Source organism: Cyanistes caeruleus, chromosome 1 (genome assembly GCF_971803275.1).
Source record: "Cyanistes caeruleus chromosome 1, bCyaCae1.hap1.1, whole genome shotgun sequence".
NCBI lineage: Eukaryota > Metazoa > Chordata > Aves > Passeriformes > Paridae > Cyanistes > Cyanistes caeruleus.
Genome location: NC_141701.1, coordinates 96,006,287 through 96,027,810, shown reverse-complemented (window position 1 = coordinate 96,027,810; position 21,524 = coordinate 96,006,287). Strand labels below are relative to the sequence as shown.

At 36.3% G+C, this 21,524-nt stretch overlaps 1 protein-coding gene across 3 annotated transcripts in view; it reads right to left on the bottom strand.

Moving 5' to 3' along the window:
* Positions 1 to 352: 352 nt before the first annotated feature.
* SLC9A3 (solute carrier family 9 member A3) overlaps positions 353 to 21,524 on the bottom strand; it is a 59,049-nt gene continuing 37,877 nt past the window's right edge. Inside the window, exons 8-18 of one of the 3 annotated variants that reach the window (XM_086843553.1) lie at positions 20,190 to 20,392; positions 19,292 to 19,381; positions 17,460 to 17,530; positions 15,123 to 15,252; positions 12,068 to 12,183; positions 11,328 to 11,457; positions 10,640 to 10,816; positions 10,000 to 10,075; positions 8,520 to 8,633; positions 6,951 to 7,194; positions 353 to 4,635 (exon numbers count right to left, since the gene is read on the bottom strand). In XM_086843553.1, coding sequence (XP_086699679.1) covers positions 4,632 to 4,635; positions 6,951 to 7,194; positions 8,520 to 8,633; positions 10,000 to 10,075; positions 10,640 to 10,816; positions 11,328 to 11,457; positions 12,068 to 12,183; positions 15,123 to 15,252; positions 17,460 to 17,530; positions 19,292 to 19,381; positions 20,190 to 20,392 — 1,355 coding nt within the window. In that variant the 3' untranslated portion in view covers positions 353 to 4,631. Of the gene's footprint in view, positions 4,636 to 6,946; positions 7,195 to 8,519; positions 8,634 to 9,999; positions 10,076 to 10,639; positions 10,817 to 11,327; positions 11,458 to 12,067; positions 12,184 to 15,122; positions 15,253 to 17,459; positions 17,531 to 19,291; positions 19,382 to 20,189; positions 20,393 to 21,524 lie in introns of those variants that run through there. The other 2 variants (XM_086843546.1, XM_086843563.1) reach the window with 2 other exon arrangements.

The following is a 21,524-nucleotide window of genomic DNA, read 5'->3' as shown; positions in this document are numbered from 1 at the left end:
ATAAATAATTGTTGTATCTTTATATATAACTTGACAAAATATGTGCCTTCCTGCTTCATGGATGGAAATACTGGCTTAAAAAGTCAATTGGAATTCTGTCATTGACTACAGTAGGGCTAGAACTATACAAAAAGTGTTATAGTTGTCTGAATGAGCCTCAAGAGATCTACCAGTTTTGCTGCTTTTAATGATTTGTGGTTTATAAACAACATGAATTATCAGCAGCATTCTATTGTTTTTTATAGCTTTGATTTGGGAGCAGAAATACATACTTCTGAGAAGTCTTGAGTGCAAAGTCTTCTAAAGTGTAATAAATAAATGATTCTCTAAATCACTTGCCAAAACTGTGTGATTCCACCAAAGTGATACAATTTATTGCCAAACTTCTCATGATGATATACTATTAAAACAGTTCTATAAAGACATTAGCAGAACAACTTGACTTGTTTAAAAATATATGAAGTAAGTTGACACCTTTTGGAAGGTACACACAAGTATCTTCAAACAACAGCACTTCAAAGAGTGACAATTTAAGGCACGTGATTATTTTGCAACCTTTGTTACATAAATCTCTGACTAGACCATGTATTTGTAAAACATAATTTCATATATTTCAATAAGTAGATTCACAGATAAGACAGAATTCATCTCAATGCAGGCAACACTTTTGGGTTTAACAATGCTAGATCATAGTGCAACATAATAAACAGTTAAAAAGAACAATGGAGCAAAATATGTGGATGGAATATCAAATATTTCTTCATTTCATCTTTTTGCAACAAGGTAGGCCATAGATACTTGTTCAATAAATAGCAACCATGGAATGCCCAGCTTTCCTTTTTCTGACAGAGCATGTCCAAAAAAAATTTAGAGACAGAGTTTTCAGGGAGGTAAGAACTGAACTGGCCTCACCAGAAGTGAACAAGTTGTCAACTGATCATTCCAATCTAATAAACAAGGGCAAAAAAAAAAAGCTGATACTTACAGCCATATCCTCAGCTGCTCTGAATTTATATTGCTGTGGTAGAAATTAGTGGTGCTTGACTGATTAAATCATGCTGAAGAAGTAACCAAACACTTTCACCCACACGTTCACATATTTTGGGAAATGTGTATGTACAGTGAGAGAGTATGCATAAAAAGAAAAAAGTATGACAAAATAAAAAAGTATCAATTGTTATAACCTGCTTTTTTGTATTTACCCTGGTAGACACTGGGAGCAATTGCCCTTGATAAAAAAAGGAACTATAATCCACTATTTTATAGCTATGAATACATTCTCAAATGTGGCAACTGGGGACATGAAAGTTTTTTCGTCACATTTCAAACTGAGAAATTACAACAAACAAAACCTTGCTGTAGAATCAATTCTACTAGAAAACTTCTTCCAGGGACTTAAGAGATTCAGGAATTATGCAAGATATTCCAGGGAAACGTCTCTTCACTATCAAAATGACCCATTTTATCCTTCATTTGTTCAGCTGTGGTAATACAACATAGAGAAAATGCCTAAGGCCTTTAAAACAGGAGTAAGACCTTTGTATAGAGTCTTTCCATTTCTGTTGTTTGAAAAGGTGTGATGTTCCTCTCTGTTTTATAATACTACAGCACACAGCCCCTCAAAAACATACAAGGTCCTGCTTACTTTAGAGATTGCTGTGCTTGTAAATATGGTGGTGTCTGTAGATTCTCTTTTCTTTAGCATAAAAGCTTACAAAAACAATAAAAACATATCCTGTGGTTTTCAAAATTGCATACTCTTGTCTGTGCAACATTTATGTGGTGAAAACTCCCATCTGCTGATGACAATTTATTAATGTTTCCTTGAGGTAGCCTGTACAAAAAGAGATTGGTAATGGTCTAACAAGCATGCAGAAAACAGTCCACAGTGTAGTTCTCTTCCTGACTGCAGCACAGAAATGATCTCTGTATGACACCAATAAGAAATGAAAGTTTTATTTCAGAGCCCACATCTGATGAGCATCTTGCCAATTTCGGTGTTGGTACTTCAACATTATGTTGTGAGACAGAAGGGTAGATTTTGGCACATTGCACTTTGCCTGTACTAACATTTAGGATCAGTCATGGTCCTGTTACATATCTATGCCAATTACTAAAATATTTGTTCTAATTATAATATCTAGAACAGTATGAATATGCTCTACTTCATCAGAATAGTATGCTCGCATGTACTCGGTTTCACAAAACACTGTATTTACATTATTGAATTTTAACAAGACTAGCTCTGAGTGATGAAACTTTCCAGTTAGGGACACTGATTTGAATCACTGCCCAAGATGACAGCCAAATACGCAGCTGCTTGTGGGTTGATACCAAAAGAACCACTTCTCTGAATCTAGTCTCTAGGGGTGAACATTTTGTATCTGTCTAGGTTTATATATGATATTTTCCATCACATCTCTACTATTTGCACCAGCCTAACATACAGTTTTAGCATACAGGACAAAGATTAAAAAAAGATGTGGGCATGAGTTTTCACACATTGCTCCACTCTTCTTGGGTGTCTGGGTAAATATCAATTTTGATATCTGACACAGAATCATCTCAAACCCTGTTCAGAATCTGGGTAGGCAGAGTGAAACAATCATTAATTCCGATAGATAAAGTACAATTTACCACATAAATCCTCTGTCCAGGATTCAGTCTTAATTCAGATACTTCCCTGAAGGTGACAGCTCATTTGCAAATGGTTTACTGATATCAAATAGAAAGTAGGAACATATTAGAATCACAGAAGTGGCTAAGAACTCTCCTATTAATGTCCTAGAACCTTTACAATTTATACCACTGAAGATTTCAAGCCAAAATTTCAGGACTGGAATCATCTAAGGCAAAATGGCCAGAGGACTATACATAGGCATGTAGTATTACACGTCTATGAGAGGTTCTCAGAGTTTTCACTTTTATTTAGTCTTCATCTGAGTTGGCTTTCACTGATGTCTCCAGCTGTCTTCAAGGTGATGTAGATCTAATTCATATGCAGTAAGTGTCTAGTGCAATCATAACTATCATTTGACAGAAAACCACAGACAAAAAAAAGGACATTCCTAATACAAGTAGGTATATACATGCACAGTAGCCAAACTGCCTCTGTACAATACTTTAAACCATCAACATCCTGAGTCTTTGTGGCACTTAAACCATGTGGCAAAATGCAGAACGCCATCTGAGAGACCACTATCCTGATCAGCTATTGAAAGTGATACATAAATTAACAGGATAATCTAACAGTATTTGGAAGGTGTCTTCCAAAGCAGCAGTAAAAATGACAAATATTTACACTTCTGTCTGAGGCTATTTAAAATAGAGCAGCTTAATTAAGAATATGAAATGAATTGCTTGTGACGGTGCAAATTAAAATTCTGAGCTAATTCTGGATCTTCTTTCATTCCTGTCCTACTGAGTTGAGGGAGTGAAGGTGAAGGAAGGAAATGGCCCTCCTGGAGTACTTGATTAAATTTCAAGATTCCAGGACTTTCCTCTCCCTGGGAAGTTTTACACGAGAGCCAACATTCTACAATTATTCAGTGACACAAATATTCAAGAGCAGGAACATATTTTTCTTTAGCTTGCACTTTTAAAAGGCACTGATCCATTTCAATCATAGTATACTTAGCAGGGAAGAGGCTAACCATTGGCTTCTCCTACTTTAACTTCATAGAGCGTAAATACTTAATTCCACTACTGAAGCAGCAAATGCTGCCTATTCCTTTAAATGTATTTATGGCATAATGGCATAATAAACCATCTCCATGTAAAAAAAGGATTTACCATTTGAAAAGATTCTTGGTTTAGCCCTCCAAAAATAATAGATTATTTGTAACAGTCTACATGACAAAATATCAAGGAGTCATAATTCCCCCTCACTATGCACCCTTTCATTATGAATAAGAACTTAAAAATGTAAGTGCAGCAGAAAAGCTCCAGTGTTTCTGACATCACAGTACCCCATTCCCTTTCCACCTGAAGCCATCCTAGAGCACATCCTATGAAACAATAGGTTGCTCTCTATTTTTACAAAAGCCCTTTGTTCATCTTCTTCTTCCAATTAAGTCCTGGCTCACAATTGTGTTTCCTCCTGTTCCAAGGAATGTGGAGGGACATGGCAAGATGCTGGAAGAGATGCCAGCTTCTGAAGCTTAGGGTGATGCAGAGGTTTTGGCCTGTGGAAAGAACGTCGGCTTTGTACACGTCTGGCTGCAGCAGACCTGTAATTCCCTTCTATGTCAAGCAACATTTTCTTCTCTTGGGGCTCCTTTATGTAAGAGTCTTCCAGCCCTTCAAACATAAGCAGAGTATTTTCTTCTTGTGAATTCTCTGACTTGAAGCTAACTTCAGAACAATAACCTGAGTTTACTGTCTCTTTGTTATTCATATCTGTACCCGATTCCCAGAAGAGATCAGGTACATTTGGGTCACATGAAGCAATGTACTCAGAGACAGCAGAAAGAGATATATTCCCTCTGTTTTCCAGTGAAGAATAGTTTTGTGTCCAAGGCATTTGAAGACAAGAGGGGAAGAAGTGGAGAGGATTCACTGAAACATTTCCATTTTGGTTTAGTTGATCATCTGAAGAGGAGTATTCTGTCATTTCAACGTCATGGTCCATATCACCTAGAGAGCACAATTAAATAGAAACATTTGTTCTCGATTTGTGCACACTTTATCTTTTAGTATGCTGGCTACTGGGCTTGGCTTTTGGCTATTTTTATGGAAATCTTATGAAAGGGAGTGGTTTCAGATTTTTTTTTTTTCCCTGAAGAACTCTACTCTGTATCCAATTCTGTCTTGGACAACTTGAAGTGAGTTAATTAAACTTCTTATCCTTGCTGAATATCAGGCAAAACTTAGCTCAGTGTTTAGGGTGAACAGCTGCCTGTTTCAGATAGGAGATTGAGCTATCATCTGGTCACTAAGGTGAATTTTTATCTTGAAACAGTCCTGATGCTCAGCAAGGAAATATTTCCAAAATTTTTGAAACAAATTGTACTCCTTCAATCAAATAGCAGAGGGTTTGAATTCAGGGAGTCAATCTCTTATTGATCAGTACCTATAATCAGTTTCCTGTATACATTAGGTATGTAGAGAATATTTCCACTCTTGGCTTCCAGTTTCCATTGTTATTTAAAACATTTTAATTTAAATTTTAGTATTATTCTCTTACTGGGAGAATTTTGTTAAGGAGATCATTCAGAGGACTGTTTCAGACAGTAATGAAGGTGTATGCTTATTAGCTTGGGAAATCTAACTTTGCAAAACACTTATTAAGAAACATAGCAGTCAAAAATCCAGTGATTTTGACATATCAAAGATACCTACAAATGAACTTACACATAGCACTTCCTAATAAAATGAATTATAAATAAAGCAATTAAATGGAGAAAAAGAACAAAAGATAGCAAGAAAATGTTCTGAAGGTCATATGTCAGTATTCTGTGACAATGTTCTTAGTGGGGAAAAGAGTGAAGAGAATTTCAATGTGGGTAAGTGTTAAGGTGAAATTTTCCTTTCGGAATGCTGCTCATTGTTCACACTTTTAATCAGAATGTTGGACTGTAATTCACAGTGCTTAATCCAGTGTTTATTTTAAAATTATTTAAATAAATAAACAAAGATGTATTATTAAGAATCTGAGTACTGAAACCAAACACAGATCTACAGGTTACTCCATTAATGAAAATGATGTGCTTCCTCTAATTACCCTTGAACTAGCACATCTTCTGAAGGGACAGAAGCCAGAACAGAAGAAAAATGGAACTTCCTTTTCTATTTATTTTCAAGTGAAATTCTTCTTATGTCAAAATTAGCAGTGTTCTCTCTTAGCCTGAGGTGTTTATCTCAGCAATGTTTCATCAACCAGCTACAGAATACTTTCAACTTACTTTTTTTGTTGATGCACAGTGGACAGTAAGACATATATTTGTGACCATGGATTCCACAAAAGTGTATTCACGATGACACTGACTTTTGTGTTTCATTGCACATTCCCTGCAGTGCCCTGTGTTTTATTCAATTATTATATCTGAACTGTGGACCTGACCCACCTCATTTGAAGCCTGACTTGATTACAAAAATAAGGTCTTATTTTATGGTGTGGAAAATTTCCACACAGCAGAAGTTAAAGGGCAGCTGAGATATTAATTTAAATCCAGAATCAATTTAATTTTAAGCCTCTAACACATTAGAAATAACAAGTTATTTGCTGCACCAGAAAGCTAAGCCTTTTTCTAGTTTCAAAATAAGGTATGGATTAAGATAAATCCACAGTTTAAGGATAAAGCTCTAAATGGAATTCTGCTTCTCCACAATTCTATTGAGTAATTATCCCCACAAGTAGACTCTGATGCATTTTAGTAAACATGATTCATTTTAAACCTCTTTCTTATGTAATTTAGTGGTACATCAGTAGTGTCACTGAATAGTTGTATTGTAGCAGTGGGGCATTTTTGCTTCCTGGACACTGGATAAATAATCTGGACAAATGTTCACACATGACTCAAGGTTTCTTAGCAACAGAGTCAAAAAATTTTATTCCTTTTAGGGGATTCAGGTACCAGCTTTATCATCTAGGACTGACTAACCAGGAAATGTGAAGCCTTTTGAAAATGTATGTCCAGTATTCTGGTACTTGGAATACTATTTTCTTGACATTTAAAATACTCAAGTGAAAACAAAGAGAAGGACCCTTATCTGCTGTAAAAGTAGCAAGACATTGGATCCCAAATAGTTGAACAGCTCTTCTGCAGAAGGAAAATAGAAGTTTTGTTAATTAAGTTGGAGGGAAATAAAAGAAGTTTAGTTGTACAAAGAAATCAGGAAAGAAAGAGATTTTCTGAAAGAAGAAAAAACAGAAAAATAAGTTTACTTGTCAGGAGTGATAGGAAGTCTGGTAAAAAAAATAAAGGTGATAATATCTTTTAAAATATTACATATGTGTTGATTCTGGGAGAAAAGATCTGGGTCGGTCCTCTGGGCCATCTGCTAGCAGGAAGGAATCTGTTGATTTATTGCTGAGCCGGATTGGAGTGAGCCGTCTGAAGTTGTCTGGAGAATATGGAAGCTGCACTCGGGCCCTTTGTGATGGTACCACAGTGTCTTCACTAGATAACCACGGTGAGAACTTCATGTAGACGCTTTGGTCATCATCAGCTGAAAATACTGGGTTATCAATTCCTAAAAAAAAATTCATGGGTGACAAATAATAGTAATCAAAATAATTTCTTGATAATACAGCAAGATGCTTTATATAAAAGGAGAAGGGTTGTTGGAAATAATGGGCTGATAATGTTCTGGGGTATGGATGTGACTAAGTCAGTACACAGACCTTTACACACACATATACCTTGGTTATTGCTAGACATATATTGGATTTCAATTAAAGAGAAAAATTAGTTGTCACATCAAAAATGCAATTACATTAGGGATATACTGAGACAAAAAATAAAATCAATGAAAGAAATAATCAGTCCACAAGTGTTAAACAGGGAAAAAAAAAAAGCCACAACATAAAATAACTGCAGAAAATTTAAATCAAATCCATAAAAATAAAATAAAATAAAAAAAGTGAATAAAACCCCAGCTTCACCACTCCATAAACAGATGAGTGTGAGGCAGCTATGGTAAGCCATGAAACAGTCAAAAGTAAGATATAGGAGCCTGTTCATACAGTTACCAAGTTTGACGAGCTTTTACATAAGCATTTTGCATCTTGCCATGCACTCATTTCTAGGCCTCTTTATACATACTCAAACATGGAACTTGTCATCAAACAGTGTCATGCATAAAGTGCAGTTAAAGTTGTCTGCCACAAGAGTATGGACACAAGTCTTTTTCTTCTGTAGGCATTAATTACACATGAAGCAAAAAGTGCCATGCTGAAAAAATTTAAATACAGAAGTGCTGAAGAGAAATACTGAATTTTATAACTCCATAAGTCATATGATATGGTTTCTGTTATATATTGTTATAAGCTTCCAATCTGGTATTTTGGAGTCTTTCAGAGCTGGAAATCAAGGACATTTAGTGCTCCAGAAATGCTGCAAATCTGCCCTTTTCAGTGACTTGTATAAGCCTGTAAGGATCTGATGGGATTGTCAGTATAAAAGGAGAAATCTTGCCTGAAATAAGAACAAAATTTATCACAACGAAGTTCCAATGAAAGAGGAAAAACAATTCCAGAGGACTAGTATTGACTGGTCTTGTGAGTTAAGACAATTCTAAAATCACATTTTCTGCTGCTAGAAATAATTAGTGGCTTTAAAACTGGTTTAGGTAGTCATGTTCACAACTCCTGTCAGTTTCAAATGTGATACTCTCCATACCTCCAGATCCAAAAATCTTTGTTGAATTAATATTAAGAAAATGTATTTTGAGATTGAACAGATAAAATCACAAAATCAAACAAAGAAAAAAAGAACAGGCTAACTTATCAGCATTTCTAGTACATTTTGTTATATTTGAGGGAAAAAAAACCCTTTGTAGATAATAGATATTTTTACCAGCAGGAGTATCTGTGAAATTTTGTTTCGTCACATTAGCCAGGAAATTAACTCCTTTGCCTAGATGCAAAGTCTCATAATCATTATTTTCTTCTGATTCAGAAAACTCCAAATCTAGGGGGGAAAAAAAGAAAAAAAAAAAAAAAAAAGAAAGTGAAATTTCATTAGAGATTTGTATCAGTTCTGTTAGAAAATGCTATTTCCTACTGGTTTGATGCTGTCATGGTTATCAAAAATACACCTTTAACAAGGATTTTCATCACTTGACACAGGTCAGCATTAGTATAATGACTAGTGTCAAACCCAATGAGGTCATTGCTGCTTTTGCTGCAGTAGAATAAGTTTTTCAATAGCTGCCAAACCACTTGTTAAGACTGTCTTCCAGTTAAACTTTTTTGGTTCTAAGTAGATGATGACACCTCTATGCAGAGTTCTTTAATAAGACAATATTGAATGACCTACATATGAGTGTTTGGAAAGCTCTTCCCAAGCAAAGTAACTCTAGAATATTACACTTGGGGAGCCAATCCATGCTGACCCTCTCAGTCAAACAAAAGTAACACTCAGTAAATTATTCAAAAAAGATACATAAGGAAAAATATATTTGCTTGGAGCTACTGACAAAAGATAATTCCCTCTCTATTTTACTTGAGTTGTCTTTGGGATCAAGAAGTTACAGAGGGAAGAACACAAATCAAAGTTAGTGGCTTTTTACCACATTTCAGTTTTGAAGTGACACATTTTATAATTGTATAACAAACATGTTAACACCCATCCCATCTTGCCATGCCTGACACCAATGCCAAAAAAATGGCTAAGACAGGAAAGAATTTGGAGCTTCAAGTGCAAAACCAACCTTTGCCAGAGATAGTCCCCAGGCTGGTCAGATTCCAGTTACACTTCCAAGCCTGACCCATGTGATAGATCCATTCATGAAGGGTGGAGCAGTGCTGGAACAACTCTGACTGTGTGTTCCTTCCAAAGCTACACCCTCCTTGAGTTATATCATGCTTATATAGCCTCAGCTCTGATTCAGACCCTTATAAAACAGCGGACTTTAACTCAGATAAGAATGTAATCTCAGCTACTGAATTTTATATGGCTGGTGTCTTAGGCAGACATCCTGTTGTGATGAAAAAAAGTTAGCAGATCTGTGTACCTTATCCAAACAGAAGCTGAAAGTTCATTTATATTGTAGCCACTGTATTGTTTTGTTTACAGAATATAAACGTGATATTTTTAAAATGTGGGAAAAAGGCCAACTAAAATTTTGTTTGTCATCCAGATTCCTAAAAAACCAACTTCCAAACACTGCATTTAAGCATGATATGGATCACCACTCCAAGTAATGAATTATGACTAGAAGTCCCTTTTTACTATCAAATTTGCTATGGCATATCACAAAATCTTTTAGTGATGCTTTGCTGGCAATGTAGCTGGTAAAATTCAGTTAATGAAAACAGTCTAAGAGTCTTTTTACCTTTTTCCTTCAGAGTAAAATCTTGTACTGGATTTTCTGAAGGAATGTTTCCATTTGGTATGACACTGCTATTTCTCTGAAAAGAAAGCAAAAAGTGACCAAAAATGCTAATGTCATCAGATAGCAATGACAGTGACACCCTTTGAAATGATGAGTCCAGCAGAATAACCCTGAAATCATTGTAATCTTTGTCTGAGACTCAATATGGTTGCCACTAATTTCCCACCTACACTTGAATTGTGTACAGATAGGGTAAAAGAAAGGAAACTTTAGCCCTTTTTTGCTGTGTGTTCCCTCATAGTTTCACACAAATTTGATTGAATGCTCCATGCTATAGAGCTATCCTGCAAAATCTCTCCACAGTGTAGTAGCATGAGTAGTCTGTTGTTTTTCAAGTGATCAGGAATCTCTCACCCAGAAGAAGAGTCCCAAAGCATAGAGAAGTGCAGAATGTGAGAAGAAGCCCCTTGAGTTACCTCCTAGTTTAATCTCTTCTTGCTTAGGTCCTCTAAATTAATGAAATTCTATAGGACAGAGAGAAATGCAGGACATAGGACCTGTCAGAGTCCTCCCTACCCTTCCCACCCATTAGTTTGTATAATAGATGGCTACATCTGGGTCCTGGTGAAAGTATTTTTACCCTTTTTTGGCCCCGATCTCGTTTGTGGATTTTATTGAACTTCTTGGAATGGTTTATTCCTAGTTTGGTACTCTTGAAAGATTCTAAGCGCTTCCTCATTGTCCTATGGAAAATCTCCTTGTCTTGTTTGTCATCTTCACTGTGCATGATCTCATGTCGACTGTACAGGTGTTTGTGCTGTGGCCAGGAAGGGAAGACAATATTCATTTACTTAGAAATACAGATGAAAGCCCTGAATCAATGCATTCAATCAGTGTCACAAAAATGTAAACAACTCCATAAAAATGAACTAAAGACTAGTCTGAAGGTATTAATGAAACTCCCATTTTTCTTTTTTCTTCATGAAACAAGTCCAGGGATTTTAAGTGTGTAAGAGTGGACTGTCATTCAAAGTAAGCCTCTCCCTATAAGTGTCTGAATCACTTCAGTTGACGCACTTCATTTAATCCTTATCAGAACCTTTGCTGGACACAGTTCTGCATTCCACTGGCCCCAGTGATTTCAAATGCACTAGTTCTTTATAAAAGCCATGTTGTTATATGAGAAATCACACAAAGAGCCTATCTTCCTCAAGGGTGTGGATTTTGCAGTGGGTTCTCTCCTTTTCAATTTCACTCACAAGGTTTGGTTCCTATTTCCTCTTAGGTTTAGATTTTAAAACCATCCAATGCTAGCCTGTTGCTCTCACCTCCTGCCTGGGTTTATACAGGTACTGTTGTAGGGTGTGATGAGCGAGGGTATCTTCCGTGTCCCGAATACTTTTCCTTCTCTGCTCTAAAGCTTGCATGTCAAGGCAAACTGGTCCAGCTTTTTCTCTCCTGAAGAAAACCACAAATAGCGGTTTTTAAAATCAGTGTTTGCTGAAGAGGAAGAAAAAACAGGAAGACGAGGAATAAAAAGGAGAAAAGAAAATTAAGTTTAAAAAACAAAAGGAAAAGGAAAAGTAAGGACTAAATGACAATAAGTGAGTAAACGCCGAATGGGAAATGTGAAAAGATCACTGGCTTCTGTTTTTCAGGGGGATGTATCAAATGTGTAAATTTCCCAGTTTACATGACATGTCATCTGTTCAGTGACAGATTCATCAAAAAGTTAAGGAAGGGGCAATTTTTTTCCTCGCCTCTCCCCTTACTTTTTCTGGAGTGAACACAGAAATAACATCTAGCCCTGTATATAACAGCTGGAAAACCAAAGGCAAATGAAACAACTCTAATGTGGATGTCTGCTTCATCTTACCAGAGTTTACTGAAAAAAAAAACTGTGTGTAAAATACAACATTATAAATCCATATATACCCATTTTCTGTGGCTGAAAATATTAAAGTTCAAAAAAGTAGTGACTGAAGCCCCTGTAATTTGCATTTTTCAATTTTTTTAGCAGTGTTTCAGTTTCCTCTCATATACCACTCTGTCAATCCACATTACTTACAATAAATAAGAGACAGAACTTTCCACTGTGCCTGGGAGTGGAGTGCTGAAATCCACATTTACCGTGTTGTCTGTACTTGGAGAACGTATAAATGCCAGCGAACCTCTACGTTCTCCCTGGTCATGGAAAGAAACAAGACATATTACAGCTGTAAAAATCTAGGACAAAATATGTATCAGAATACAAATAATTTGTGAGACTGTATTTATGCAAATGGCACAAGAAGCATGGGAGGAGTTGTATCTAGGTATCAAATAAAAAACATTTTTGGTCTTATGGTTTCTTTGTGTTGAGTGACATTATCCCAACAAACAAAGCAATGAGAAAATCTATTCCACTCTTAGAATTTTGAAGGGGTGAGTGATTTCCTGTGCCTCAATAGATTTGCAGTTTTACTTTGTACAGTGTTGCAATCCAAGAGCATAGGGATATACATACAAATGTTCATGTATCAACACATCACCACATAATACCAAATACAGAACACTAAGTTTTCTGTTCTCTACCAGACTGGAATCAACAAATATTAAGTGGTGATAGAAGTACACAAGACTATTAGAAAGAGGTTATGGCATGACAAGATGAGATACTGAAGAGATGAGATTTTCTTTCAGTTTTAAAACTAGCGTCACTAGAAGTGAACTGCTGGAAAAGCTCAGTTTTATGTCTTCATACTTTCCCCTACACCTTAAGTAATCTCTTGCTTAGCTAAAAAGTATATGTTGTGTGACATTGTGGTTACACAGGCTGAAACCATCTATGGTTTTGAATCACAGCAGAGAGAAATCACATGGCAGGTGTCTAAATTTTAAACAGTAATAATCAAGAAAAATCATCTCCCTTGCAGAACAGAGATTTAATCTACATTTCTCCAACTGTATGAAATACACTGTGGCCTCTGCAAGCAGAAAATTTGAGGTTAATAAAATTGAACTTTGGGAGAACATTGTCCCATTCATTTTCAAGTGAATCTAACTTTCTTTACAAATCAAGTTTAATGTTTCATACATGCATCATACCATATTGTCAGTGAAGGAATTTTAGCCAGAACAAGTTACAAACCACGAGTATTTTAAGTCACTTGCCTTCAGTTACTCTGGATTATTTTAATTTTTCTTGGTTTAGGTTCTCCCCTCTCAACTGTAAGGAATTTACTTAGATTGAGACTGAACTCTCTCAACTCTTATTTATTATATAGATGCAACATAGCAGCAGAGTTGAACAAAGAAAAAGATATAAAATAATTTCTAAATTGCTCAGTTTCTTGCAAGTCAGAAGAGATTGAGTAGCTGGGGGAGACAGGTCTTTACTTGTCCTGGGAGAAATGGCTTCAATTTCAATGTCAGCTTGTAATTCATAGATATTTAGTTCAAAGATATATTTGAAAAGTGAAGAGAAAGTTGTTAAAGCAATGTATCATTGAAGAAAATATTAAAGTGACAAAGGTGAAATGACTTTAGGATTCACAACTAATAATTAATTTCTGCTGGAAGAAAAATATGTTGCAAAACTTCTGTAGAACTTGGAGAACTTTCAGTTCTTTTTCTATTATTATAAGCTCGGTAGACATTTTCCCAATAGAATTTATCTGCAAGAAACAATATACAAAAATAGCATTTGGACTAATGCAACAAAGAGCAGTTCCCTTATGTTTCATCTCCCAAAAATTTATTAATCTAACTTTTAGTAATCTGTCTTTACTATATGGGATTAAAGACATCAAAAAAAATTCTGATCCTAAATCTGCATGTATTAGTGATCTATAAAGCCCTTTGCAGCTGTTAAAGAGAAGAAACACTGTAACAAATCTACTGAACAGATTCAACAGTGAATCTGAGCATGAGTTTCATGGTCATCCACCTCAAAGTCATTATCCAACTTTCTTCCTCTGAGGTGTGACCTAGAAAGTATCACAAGAAAGAAAATTAGTTCTTGAGCTCAGATGGTTTAAAAACCAAATAGATAATTTACAAAATCTCAAAAGGAAGAATTTTGTTGTCATGTGAATTGTTCTCCATCTTCCATACTAACATAATTTCTGAATTTCATCATGTTTTCTGAATTCAGTCTCAAAAAAAAAAAAAAAGTTTAGCAGTAGTAATAGTAGCAGTAGTATGAGTAATACTAATAATTTTTATTTAAATTAAAGAAATTAACTGATATATATCAGCTAACCATGCAAATTAATTCAATTGGAGATCATGGGCATGGATAGATTATAATTTCAAAGACGACTATTAAAATTATTTCATTTAAAACTATCCTTTATACTACATCAATACTGAGCATTTGTGGCTGTTTGAAGTAAGATGACTAATTTCATACTGAAGAAGATTAGGAATTCTTACACGATCAGGCAACATTGCTGGAGTACTTCTGCAGAAGATCAGAAACTTCCTTCAAACCACCTTTAAAATTTCTCTTGTTGCAAGTCTTAAGTTTCCCTAACTTTACAATTCTTTGATTGCAATTGATATTTGTAGTATATTTAACCCTAACTATTAACATGGGGGTGATGTTTCCTTTGAATTAAAGTTACCCTTCAGTTTCTGGCGGTTTTTTGTGCATGTTATAATGATCTGGCAGATTGAGATTAGCAGTCCCATACTTTGGCCATATATGCAAATCTTTTGGATGTGAGCTTCTTGAAATCAGATTTGTCATCACATAGAACCACTATCCTGCAGGAGCCAGAACCTGTTGACACATTTAGAAAGACAACACCCCTCCAGAATTACAGTATTTTTTCATGTAATGAATATAGAAACAAAGATAGTCAGTAAAATGCAACAGAAAAAGTACACTCAAGTAAGTACAATATACTAGTATTTGGTGATCAGGCACAATATTTTGAGAACTACAGCTTCTTGAACCAGCAATACCGACACTCAAAACACATTAAAAAAAAATTAAAAAAAAAAATAAGCAGATCTGAGATGGAAATAGTTTTCCTTTAGGCATCTCCTGCAATATATCAACTTTAGGTTATAATGTAAATTTTAAAAGATCAAATTTCTAATGATGCTATAATATGTCAACAAGTGTTCATAAGTACCTCAGCCACATAGCTAATTGCATCCTTCAAGTTGAGCTCATGGAAAACATTAAGGATTTGGTCTCTTGATTTTTGAGCAGACCTTCTCATCAGTATTTTTCTGAGGAATTTCCTATCAAAATTGGACCACCTGATAATTTAAACAAACTGTGTTAATGGCAACAAGCAATTTTAGTTTCAAAGCATTTTTAATTTAGCATAAATTATATTTTTTGAGCTAAACATTTTGAAAAAAAGGATGAACAGTGGAATGTGAGGGATTTGAGTCTTGAAGCTTTTCAGTTAGAATTAGCATGTAAAGAAAGTCAAGGAAAAGACTGCTACAGGTTTATGCAGCTGTCACAGAGCATTTAATCAGTTCACTTACCCAACACTACTACAAGAGTGCTATGATTACAGTATCCCATTTCAGAGTCAGTAACATATTTTATACTTTAGGAGATCATTCTACCTTATTTTTCCACTTCTGATTATGTTTAATTTTCTTCCCTTGTTAAGAAAGCAATCTGCTTTTCCCCAGTTGTATTGTAGGCCAGCCAGACCAGAAAATCAATTCATAATAACAGCGGCCTTCCAAAAGCTCTGCCAGAGGGCTTTATTCATGCCACTGATGTACTCTGCTCTGGGGATAGTAGCCATGTGTATTTTCAATTATTTACTCTTCCAAGATTGTCTGATTGTAGCATATCTGCCCTGTCATGCTTAAGAGTCTAAAAGTTTAAAGGCTGTTGTACTTTCTTCTGACTTCCTCAACACTTCGTCTAAAGGGCATGAGGCAGCATTGGAGACTACTGCTGAGAATGACTCTATCCCATCTTGTCCAATGGCCATTTTGAGTTTACAGCTTTTGATTCTGATTGCTTAAACCTTTCTGTGTTAAATATTGTTCACATAATTGCTAATTATTCCTCTTCTCTGGCCAGAACATCTGACCAGCAAGCTCTAATTCAGGCTGCCACACATGCACCCATCAGTGAGGATGCTAGGGGTTGCCATCTCTTTATGGAAGCAGCATTTTCATGTACACAAGAGTACAAAAGGCGGGCTTGAGATGGTGTCATTCAAAATACATTAGTCGTCAAACCACATATTCAACCATGAATCTACATTAAGCTATTTCTTCTGTTCTTGCTCACAGGGATTACTTTCTGACGTGCAAGAAGTCACATGCTAATCCTCCACTTTAAAAATATAGCTCTGTCTTTGAGGCAATTTATCTAAACTGGAGATGTATTTGCCTATATTATATATAGCCTACTGAAATTTATTCCCAAAAAGTAAACTACAAACTTAGACCAAAAAAAAGAAGATGTTCTGTCTGGAGTGCCTCAGGAAAATTCTTCACTGCATACATGAATGAAGAGCAAAAGGAAAGGAAGGAGGTAAGTCTCTATAACTGGATGCAGATGAGCAATTCAGCTTAAGTTGCAGTACAAGGTAGCTTCAGCCTAGGAATTGTATTGTTTTGTATGATAATGTTAAACCTAAGCTAGTAAGACTCAGCTCTCAGAAAGCATTAGGGGTGTGCTGTGCAGAAAGTTGACACAACCACTGGCTTTTGGATTGGAATTGGCATGTTGAGTCAGCAAGAGGTTAGCAGGTCAAAACTGTAGTTGTTGGCACCTATTAAATGACCTGACTCTGGGGAGACAATGGCCTAACTTGAAATAACACTCTTAAGGATGTCCAGATTTAATGTCCTTTGTTCCACATTTATGCATCTAGGTCCATCACAAGGGTAACTCTTCACACGTACTTTAAAGGAAATGGTGAATCTTTCAGCTGAGTAATTCTGCTTCTCTCAAGATGAATCAAGTATAAACAGAGGGGATGGTTCATTATTGGTTTTTTAGGCTGAAACTGTCACATCAATTTCAGAGCACCCTCTGCCATAACTTTCAGAGGTGTTGAACACATCCTTGTAGAGATAGGATAAACAGCTAGCATAGTTGTAGCTGAGGATTCTTGGTGCCTCCACACATAAATAGTGTTCATGAAATGTAGTATTACAAAGATAAATCAGCACTGACATTCTAGGTGAAAACTTCTGCAAATACTCAGTTCTCTAATCTTGAGAGAGAATGACCCTGTATTTGAACTGAGGCACCTGCAAAAGCATAATCTTAACTGTGGAAGAGAAAGGAGAGATTTTAGTTTTAAGGGGACAAAAATACATTGTTTTGACATTTGCTGTATTTCCCGTATTTTCAGTATGTAACCCCTTTAACTGCATTTAGCATCCTTGCTTTCCCTAAGCTCACAGGCTTAAAAAGTTATATGTATGTACAGATAATATTTCCTATCAGTATTTAATGATTCTAAATTGTTATTACTTACTTGTCTCTCAGATAATGATGCCCTATTTGTCCAGAAATGTCTTCTATAGCAGAAAGAATGTGATCAAAGGCCTAGGAAAATGAGAGTGAAATTAATATCTTTACAGAAATAAAAAATGTAATTAGAAAATAGTTCCATTTATTTCAAGGTAGACCAGGTGACTATGCAGAATAATTTTATGTCTGGGGTTTTTTTTTTCCCATTTACAGAAGTACTAACTACTGTAAGCTTTTCTTCAAAGGTCCTGAACTTTCTAACCAGTTCTTTATAAATTCACTAGGTGTTCTTGAATTACAAGGGTCTCAAATGAAAAGGTACTTAAACCCCCATTTTAACATTTTAAAACTTTTATGGACTTGTTTTACCATCTCCATTTCTGCCCTATAAAGTACATCTGCCACTATTAGTGTAGGTGATGATTTCAGTTGAACAATTTCCCCAGTGATTCTTTTTAGATGTTTCAGGAGTTCATACTCCCCTCAGAGTAGAAGTAGGCACCATTCTTTTAATATCTAGGGCAAAATTTCATACCGAGTATATTAGATGGTTGATAGAAATCTGGAAGCTTACAACTCTTGATGCAAACCAAGGCAGCTGCATGTACAATTTGGCCTTTTTCTATGCATGGTTATAAACATTTCACTCTGAACATTGGAATGATTACTGCAGGATATACAGGTGCTAGGTTTGAAACAGCACTGCTGATTTGGCACTGGTGAGGCTGTATCTATAGTCCTGTGTTCTGTTCTGGGCCCCTCACTTCAAAAAGGATGTTGAGATGCTGGAGCATGTACAGAGAAAAGCAACGAAGCTGGGGAAGGGTCTGGAGCACATCCTGTAAGGAGCAGCTGGGGGAGCTGAGGTTGTTACACCTGAGGAAAAGGAGGCTCAGGGGAGACCTTATCAATCTCTGCAACTGCCTGGAAGGAGGGTGTAGTCAGGTGTGTGTTGGCCTCTTCTGCTGTGTCTCAAGTGAAAGGACAAGTGGAAACAGTCCTCAGTTGTGACAGGGGAGGCCCAGATTAGATTTCAGAAAAAAAAAGTTTTCACTGCAAGTGTGGTAAGCACCAGAATAAGTTGCCCAGGGAGGTGGTGGAGTTGCCATCTTTGGAAGAGTTCAAGAGCTGTCTGGATGTGGCACCTGAGCATATGATTTACGGGTGCTTATGATGGCGAAGTGTTGATGGATTGAACAGGATGTTCTTGAACATCTCTTCCAACCTTGATTATTCTGTGATGTTTTATAGTCCTCCATCCTTTAACCCCTATTTATATTGAAAAGTTATGTTTTCTTTTACTGAATGAAAACTTTATCATGTGTTGTGAAAGTGAATTGGAAGAGTTTGTGTTTCAAAATATTTTAAAAGGGTATTCAGTATATAATTATTCTGTACTGGGCAGCAGACTATCTTTCCATGTAATATGCAAGCTACAAAGCCTGCTTTCATACCTTTTCTAAAAATTAACAGCTTTTGAGGAGGAAAAATAAATTTATTTGGACATGTTTTGCCCTAGCAATCAACAATCATTCTCCTCTTTTAGATGAAGAGAAAGAAGCATATTCCATCTGTGCTGTTTCCCCAGTACTCCCAGCCCCATTGAATTCCCAAGTGAAAGACCAGAACTTTTATGTGAATATCCTCTCACAGGACTTGAACCAAAGAGAAACAGCAACTTATAACAACTTTTGAAATGTCTGAAGGATTTTGCTCTTGAAATGTGATAGCCCACTCTCTTACAAAAAAAGACATTTTCACTAACAATTTTGTTTTCTCTTAAGGTGTTCAGTAAAAATCCAAAAGACACCATAAGGTTTTTTAAAAATATCTTACTCTGCCATGAAGTTTCTCATTCAGTTTTGGTTCTCTGTGTTCAGTTTTCTTCACTTTCAGCCACTGTACCAAAGGTTTGATAGTCAGTCCCTAAGGATTGAAACATGACAATAAATACTTGGAAGTCTTCTTAAGACTTTCCTCCAGCTGGTTAAACAGAAATAAAGCACATTTGTGTGTTACTTGGTGGTTCTCATACTTTCTCAGTTGATTTCTGTTCCTTCTAGAAGATAAAATAATGCAGTACCCTCAGCTCCTATTATAAAGGTTTGAAAGGACAACAGTGAAAAATTATATCATCTATAGGAAGAATATAGTAGTGGAAGAGTAGAAGTGTTTCCTATGCCATTGGATGTGGTATTTTCACCACAAGTCAGGAGTTTGGGAGCACAACTAAACTTTCTGTAATACACTTCAGAAAATATTGCAAGCTGCTATGTACTGACATATTTTCATTTAAATTACCGGTTTTTCATCCAAAAAGTGTTATTTTGTTTGGACCTTAAATACTTTCTTGTCTCACTGCTTGCTGCTATATTTTAAAACAAGGACTGAAGCTCAGGTAGATCAGCTTAATGACTGTATCTCCCATTAAAAGCACTGCTCCCTATAGTTATTCATATGAGGTGAAGGATGTTTAATCAGATATTAACTTGGCACTATTAATACCAAGCAGCTAAGACTGAACAATTTTTAGCACAGAGGAAATTGTGTTTTGCCCCATGTGGTCCCACATGAAAACATAAAATAGGATCTTTGTTACTAAAATTACAAATTCAATTATGCTTTCAGTTCAGTGAAACAATATGCAACCTTCAGCTGAGAGCTGCTTCAAGCATTCAGTACTTTTGAGGGACTCCTTCTCCTTGCAAGAAACATGACTAAGAAGTTAAATTACCTGGAATATAACAGTAAAAAACACAACAATTATAGTTGTGCTGACAAACAGGTTTCTGTCTTTCACTTTATCCTTATCCAGAAGTGCAACAAGAGCAAAAGCAACTGCTCCTCGCAGTCCACCATAGGACATCACCACCTGGTCTATTATCTCCAGCTGGACAGTTCTGTAGCGGTTAAGAATCCATGTCTGTATAATGACACCTGTAAAAAACAAATGTCAGTGTGTCTAGAAATACCATTATGGAACATCAGTATCCCAGCTGGATGTAACAGAAATGGTGCCACCAGACTGCCTTTGTAACAATCCAGAACATCTACTTCCCCCTCTTATCGCTGTGTTGCCCACTTGGTGCCTTCTCTTTACATCGAGCCAAAGGAATTAGGTGAAGCTGCTACTGTGAGCCAGGAGCTCTTCTGAGAGTGCTACCCTCTGGTAGAGGCACTCCAGGGAAAGTGTCACACTGCCATGTGCTGACCTTGGAAATTCGTTAAGAAAGAATAGATTTTCTAACACTGTAACCAGTGATATGCACAGGGTCAGTTAATAGAAACAGGTTAACACAGCACTGATTTAGGGAGTAAGTGTGGTACCCTTTGCAAATCACTGAAAATTACATTTAATTCATTGTCTTATGAAGGGTTGTTTAGTTATGCTAACACTATCTTCAAACCTATGGATGAGATGCTTCCTGCTGCAGGAGACTTTAAGGCTCTAACTGTCTCAATGTATCCCAGAACTCGCGCCATACAGAGGGAAAACAGCTTCACCCCTCCTGTGACTGGCACGGCATGTGTGTCCCACTGCAGCAGGCCAGGGCTGTTAACCAGTGCAAAACAGATTCGTCTCTTTTTAGAGAACTTTGAACTTGTGCCAAGAGAAGTGTCTTGTCGCTGGAAGGAGGGCCTCTGGAGGAGAGGACCTTGGAAATGCAACAAATCTGAGTCCTCCAGGGAATGAGAACTGCAATTATTAAGACCCAATATCATCAGGTATTTAGTAATTTGTCAGTATCTAAGATCAATTACTTTAGTGGGTGCTTATTGTTATTGCTGAATATTTACTATTTACATATCATCACATCTATTACAGTATTGTTAACCACTCATTCGAGGAATACAGAAAGTGACAAAGGCAAGGCATGGAAAACTCTTAAACACCTCAGGCACATTAGCAGTTACTGAGAGGCAGCTAAGTGAACAATGCTTGCAGACTATTTAGAAAAGGAGGGCAAGGAGCTAGGCACTTCATTCAGCTCAGGAGTTCTAGACAGAATAAGAACACAGAATCTAGGAAAATTGCCAGCTAGATAGATGTGTGACCTTTCATTTGAAT